Source organism: Morone saxatilis, unplaced genomic scaffold, assembly GCF_004916995.1.
Source record: "Morone saxatilis isolate NCDOM2014 unplaced genomic scaffold, NCSU_SB_2.0 Contig23, whole genome shotgun sequence".
In the NCBI taxonomy this organism is placed as follows: Eukaryota; Metazoa; Chordata; class Actinopteri; family Moronidae; genus Morone; species Morone saxatilis.
Genome location: NW_023339796.1, coordinates 233,482 through 240,453, shown reverse-complemented (window position 1 = coordinate 240,453; position 6,972 = coordinate 233,482). Strand labels below are relative to the sequence as shown.

Here is a 6,972-nt window from a genome sequence, read left to right as displayed (position 1 = left end):
GATGAAGCAGCTTTTACTAGTTTTAACTCACTCTAACTGAGTTTTATAAGTTCAGTAAAATTCCTGATGAAGTACTTTTTACTGGGTTTACCAACAACTGACGTAAATTAGCTAGCTAGTTAGCATTTTGCGAAGATGAGGTTTTAGCTGTGCTAGCTAACCATCGAGCTAATGATTGATGGAGATTAGCTACCTGATCAAGAATGTTTTAATCTTAATCTTAATATTAAGTTAGTTTTACTTCAAATTTTTGACCTAAACAGCTTCAACAACTTTGTTTTGTATAATTATAATTAACTTATCCTATTAGCTGACTGTTACCGGGGGGTGTTTAGCACAGGAGGCGAGGGGCCGAGCTGCCGGCGAGCGGGGCCACAATGAGCACCAGAGCCAGAGCGGCTGGTGACCACGGCCGGGACCCAACACTGGTGATGTGCAGCGGCTACGACCAAGACTGTGACTCTGGGGATGATGAAGACACGACGGGTTTAGGAGGGGGCAGTTATGTTAACGGTTACCGTACTAAAGCCGTAGGTACGCTGTAGACTGACGTGGACCTCCACAGAAATGTAACTACACACTGCACAGACAGCGACAACGACAAGCGGTCCGCTGGGTGTCCATGTTCAGATAATGGGGAGTTACATTCAAACACACACACAGGCAGTAATGGGACGCTGCATGCTCCTCTCTGCCCCCTCATATTCCCTCGTCCTGTCCTTTTACAGGCGGTGGGAGGAATAAAATGAAGACAGCTCGAGGAGAGAGACGAGGGAGAGTTTGAGTTTCAGTGGCACAGAAACCTCCACCAGCGACAGTTTAGGCAGTTAGACGCAGAGACACCAGCACACCAAATACTCCGAATGCTGCAGGTAACTTACATAAGGTTTAAATCCAACCCTGTCTGTCCTGTTCATTTCTCCAACTGTTGCTGTCCTATAAAACATAAAATCCCCCAAAATATCTACCACTGTATAATAATAGAATATATAATATATAGTAATTAACATTATTATAAATGTGTCGCTGTGTTTTCAGTGTGAATTTCCCTGATTACCTTAATCTAAAAATAATTATCCTATTTTGCTGCCCTGGACTTTTATACCAGTATGGTATCAAAGTATAAACCTCTGCTAAAGACCGTTTGGTGGTATGTCTCAGGTAATGTGTGTTTCTTTATGTGTGATTTACAGCCTAATATTACGCTATATTACAGTTCATTAAGTTGTATTCTTAATCAAATCAAATATGGTTCGCTCGTCGTTACAGTTGGACCACCGATAGATTTATAGTTCTTGTTCTCGTTGGGGACGTTCCAGATCCAGATTTCTCTGTTCAGGAAAACAGTTTCTCCTGTCAACAAATCGCTAAAGAAACCAATAATAAATTTATTGTTTATGAAATGATCTGTGCAGCCGCAGCCTGATGCAGCTCATCCCTCTGTGCCATACAGCTTCATTACTGGTGCACCTGGATCTGATCTTCCTTCACGACATTAAACCTGACAGACAGCTGCAGTGTTTCTGACCCGTCTGTCTGTCTGAGGGCACAGAAGTGTGTCAAGGACAGACAGACAGACAGGTTCACAGCCCTGCACAGTCTTCACACTAGTGATGGTTTACGAGTCGAGGGAGTTTAACCTGACGGACTCCTCCATATGTTACATCCAGCACGGTGTGTCGTCCTGACCAGACCAGGTCCTCAGAGCTGGCTCACGTCCAGGTTCATTGATCTTAAAGCTAATTTTAGACCCTCTCACTTCCTCTCCAGCTCACTCAACAGCCATAATGTCTGAGGTTGTTGCAGTCCGGCTCTGGAGGCCCCAAGAGGCTATCGAGCCGGCTCTCGAACTGCCTACGAGTCTGTGAACAGCTGCAGGGACGCTGCCGACGCTGCCTCAGCAGGCAGGAAGCCAAAAATAACTCCTCACCTACGGCAGCAGGAAGACATGTGGTGACAGAGGATCTCTGAGGTCCTCTGAAGGATTCAAAACCACCAGCAAAACCAGGACTAGTTTCAGTTCACAGGACTAAAATCCACTGCTACTGACAGACGTTTACAGGGGAATGAAATAATTTACTGGGAGACTGTGGGCAGCAGTACAGGTTGTAAACACATCACCTGTCATATTATCACACAGCACTGGATGCTAACATCAAACAGCGTCCTGCTTCCACATGCAGCAGCATCTCATTGGAGCGTTTGTGTCCACCAATAGAGCGTTTGTAGTCCAACCCAGAAGTAATTGTCGTCCTGCTTCCTTCCACAAAAAGACAACGATGCAGATGTTTTTAGGTGAAGCCCTTTTTTAAAAAAGGTGCCAATCTGCCATGTTGGTCATTTGTAAAGTAAAAATTCCACCGCAAATGACCGACCATATCCGTTAAAAGCCCCTCGGGGTTGCTCCGCTCAATTCAGATTTCACCCCACTGCACAAGGCTCACCGCTTCGCTCCGAAAAATTTAAAAAAACCTGCGTAGTATTTTAATTGTATGATAAAGCTGCATGTGTCACTGATCCATGAACACATAAGTCATATATTTTATTATAAAGATCATCTGACAGTCAGACTCACACTCCAGCTGATCAACAATGAATGTGAAAGAGTGGGAATGATCCCGGTGACACGATGAGGAGTCCTTCCCATATCCTCCCTGTGATCATATTAGTGAATCAGCGTCTAATTTGTGGTTGTATTTTTTATCAATGCAAGGTATCAAACTAGTAATAAAATGACAGAGCAGCAGAGGAAGCAGTGCTGCACCTAAAACACATTTTAGTTCATTAGGAAATCTGTGGCGAGCACAAACGTCGCAGTCTGCGTAGTTTCAGTTAGCAGTGGCGCTCACTCACAGAGCTGTCGGACATCACAAAGCAACTTTCAAGCTTTTTCCTTTCCCCTGTCTCCAAGGTCTTGCTCATGGTGGTAACTGTTGGGTCTCTGTAAATGTTATAAGCAGAACGGTCTAAACCTGATCTACTTGAAAGGTGTCCTGAGATAACTTCTGTTATGAATTGGCGCTAATTGAAAATGTCCTTTCCTTTGACTTTGTTAAATACCTGCAGCATCAGCAGCAGGAACCAAACACACGGCTTTAAGATGAGACAGGTGTGTGCAGTTCAGCCTGTGGCACAGCAGCAGGTAGCTTCACTAACATGCCGACCGACTGCAGGATAATGTCAGTAAATGCCAGTAAAGTGAACAAGGCTTTAGATGTAAAAATATTCTGGCTCTACACACTGTTGCTGCCTCTCGCCTCCCATCCCCGGAGTCAGAGTCCTGGTCGTAGCCACTGTAAATCACCTCAGTGCCGTATTAAAATATTGTTTATTAACAAACCATCTTAAACTGCGGTTGTGTCTCTAACATACTGCTTGGTTTAGCCGATCTACAGGACAGCACAGATTTTGAGGATATTTGGCCATTTTAATCCATTTCCAGGTGTTTCCATGAGTGGAAAACTAGTCTCTAAATTCAAGGTTTCCCAGTTATTCCAGGACGTATGGGAACCCTGATCTTAGCGCATGATATCAGACATCTTATAAAACCTCATATTGTGATTATTTTGATGGATATTGAGACTGATTAATGATGACAGCTGTCTTTCCTCTCACTCGGCTCAGTGTACTGCGACAATGAACGTCTGTCACCGAGCAGAGCATCAAACATTAAATAACAGAAATCAGCCAAAAGTACAACAATCGCAGATAATCAATGTATTCATCCAACCCTTCTACCAATAGATAAAAATGATCAGTAGTGTATCTGTAACTCCTCCTGTGGGCAGCCATACATGGAGGCTGCTGTATGAACAGACAGTGAAACAGCTGGAATAATATAGAATATCTTCACAGGAGAAGTTAGAATTGCTGACAAATGCGGTACCTGAATAACCCTTTAATAACGTTGCAGTGTTCAGTAAAGTGTCTCCAGCAGTTTATCATAATGAGCTCATACACAGAATCAACAGTTTTCACATGGATACCGAACCAAACAGCGACACATTAAATCAGCACCGTGTGGAGTTCACAGGATGTTTAAATGATATGAAAACACATAAACGTGCCGCCGGCTGCAACAGGAAGGACACCGAGCCGGCTGTAACGGAGCCACAGTGAACGCAGCATGCAGCAGCAGTCAGCGTTTATTCAGCAAAGTGCTGGATCAAGTTCCAGCTGCAGGGCTGCATGCACGCAGCGCTGCCAGGAGCCGGGGACAAACTTTCATGCACATCCCCTCCCATCCCCTCCCATCCCCCCAAAACCCGCCACCTGAGGACAGAGGTGGGGGTGGGGGGGAGTCGATGGTCCCAAAACCACAGACACAAAGTTGAGGCAACATGCCGCAGGAAGCCAGGTATGACAAGTGGGTCACATGACACGGACAGAAACAGAGAGAGAGAGAGAGGAAGAGACGGTACCTCGATCACAGCTGTTCCCCATCATCTGAGGAGAGGACACACAGAGTCAGACGGGATTGGCCAAAGCAGCCGCCACCTGTCAGCCAATGAGGTTAAGCTGCAAACGTCCGTCTTCGTCCCGCGAACATCCTCGACTTGGCGTCCCCCCCCTCACGGACCTCCTCAGCCACCGCATCCTCCTCTCTCCTTCCTTTCACGGGTCCGCCTCTCCAATCTCTGCCCTTCTCCCTCTCTCTCTACCGCCCGCTCTCCACTCAGCAGTAATTCTAAACTCGCTCGCTCGCTCGCTCGCTCTCCTCTCAGAGGTTTTACCGCATTTATTCAATCAATCCCTCTAACTGCACTGTTCTGCTCTCTCTCCTTTCTCACATCTTATTCTCTCTGCAGACCCTTCTCTCTCTCTCTCTCTGTCTCTCCCTCTCTCTCTGCAGCAGCTCAGTTGCAGCCTCACTCTCTCTCTTGCTCTTTCTCTCTTCCTCTCTTCCTTCGGAGCTACATTAATCGCTGCGCTCGGAGGATAATTACTAAATAAGTTTCCCTCAGCCGACTGATGTGGGACACAACTCTGGGGGCTTCAGCTATTAACTGTGTGTGTGTGTGTGTGTGTGTGTGTGTGTGACACAAGATGGAGAACCCACAAACAAGCATCATCACATTAAGGCTGCAACTACAAACAGTAACGTTACAGTAATATATTTAATATTATTATTTTGCAGTCGTTCGTCCCGCATCTTTTTTTTTTTTGCTCTGCGCTCCAACAACAGTTCAACCGTCAACTTTGAGTCAAGTTTAAAAAAAATACGCACCCGGGTTTAGACGATCTGAGGGGATAAAATACAGATATTTGTCCAGGTGTTTGCAGGTTTGTGGGAACCCTGGTCTTAGCACCTGATAGCAGACAGAATTGTTACACTCCCAAAACCCCTGATGGCATTAAAGTTACAACCAGATAACATCATATTGTCCTTATTTTCACAATTATTGTGGGAATTAACATTTTTGCACCACAAATTTTTACTTAAAAAACTATTAAAATCAAGAAAATATTGAAAAATATTGCAATATTTTATTTTGTGATTTTTATATTAAACTTCCAACCACCAGATGGCAGTGCTGTGAACTGAGGGATGTGATGTTGGATGTTACAGTGACTGAGATCAATACAAATACAGATCAACTGTTCTGCTTACATAAGAAAATAAACTCAGATTTTATGCAGATGATGGTTTGTTCTTTATACTATGATAGTTTTCCCAAAACGTTAATTCCGCAATATAGATCGCCTAGCTTACAGTATCACAATATATCAGTATACTGAACTGTAACGGTGTTATATCGTTATATGTATCATCAGGTTCTTGACAGTAAACAGCCCCACTCATGTGACAGCAACTAAAGATTTTTAGGTCAGTGCGTCCCTGCAGTATTTCATTGTAATGCTATTTGTCACATTTTACCTGCAGTTTCTGTGATTTCAATACTTTATATATTGCGATTTTGGTAATTTTTTGATTGATTGTGCCAAGAGATAAAAAAAATCATAAAATAATTCTCACAACTGAGCTGCATTGTTTACATCAGCAGTTCCCAAGCTTATTTTCTATCATTTAGAAACTGACTCAGTCACATATTTTATGGATATTTCATTATATATTTCAACTGATCAATGAACCCAAACAGTGAACTCAGTAACTGCAGGAAGTTTGTGTAAAACCAGAGAGTTGATTACTTCATTCCAGCAGTCAGTGAGGTTGTGTGACGTTTGGAAACAGAAGTAAGACGACATTCAATCAATAACACTGATATTATTGATATTCTATCTGATATTTGTTCAGAGACGCTGTGATATTGGTTGTTTTCCGCTGTGAAAGCAGCAGGTCTGTCAGTGATCTTCAGTCCTCTCAGGGTTGTTACCTTTGTCTTCCTGCCGCCGCCGTTAACGAGTTATTGATTAGAGGAGGCTCGCTCGCTCGCGGCTCAATCAATCGTTTTCGGTGGATTCACCAGAGTGTCGTCTGACAGCGACACCGTCCTGACCTTCACCAACTGGGACTGAGGATCCGGTACAGACTGGAGACCAGCAGAGTCTCAACAGGAAGGAACCATCAGATCAATAAAGTTCTAATGGGGAACTTTATTGTAATACTTTATCTGATATAAATATAGGTGTATTTGTTAACTCCTGCTGTGCCGTAAACAGATAATGAATAATAATCTATAATAAAGCTAAGTTAGAATTATTGTCCAATAACGCAAATTAATAAACATTTATATCTGTTTATATCTGTTTATAAGTGTTTATAGTGTTTATAAACCATTTATTCATTGTTTAAATAGTGCTTATAAATGCTAACTACAAGGGTAAAGAGTTGCCATTTAAAGGATATATACAAAATTCACTGGATGTCACACTGCAGCACCAGCATCTCAAACAACAGGTGCTACGGCTCATTTTATCCCACACATCATCATAACTTCATTCAAAGTGGACAGAAACAGAATAAAACCCATTAAAGGCGTCTCTGTTAGTGTTTCCAACAATCAGCAACTC

General features: G+C 43.2%; 1 protein-coding gene across 1 annotated transcript in view; it reads left to right on the top strand.

Moving 5' to 3' along the window:
• Positions 1-1,957, top strand: part of LOC118334393 (coiled-coil domain-containing protein 171-like) — a 3,845-nt gene extending 1,888 nt beyond the window's left edge. Inside the window, exons 5-7 of the mRNA XM_035670296.1 lie at positions 336-534; positions 1,671-1,722; positions 1,807-1,957. Of these exons, the coding sequence (XP_035526189.1) occupies positions 336-534; positions 1,671-1,722; positions 1,807-1,957 (402 nt within the window). The remainder of the gene's footprint in view (positions 1-335; positions 535-1,670; positions 1,723-1,806) is intronic.
• The last annotated feature ends 5,015 nt before the right edge of the window (positions 1,958-6,972 follow it).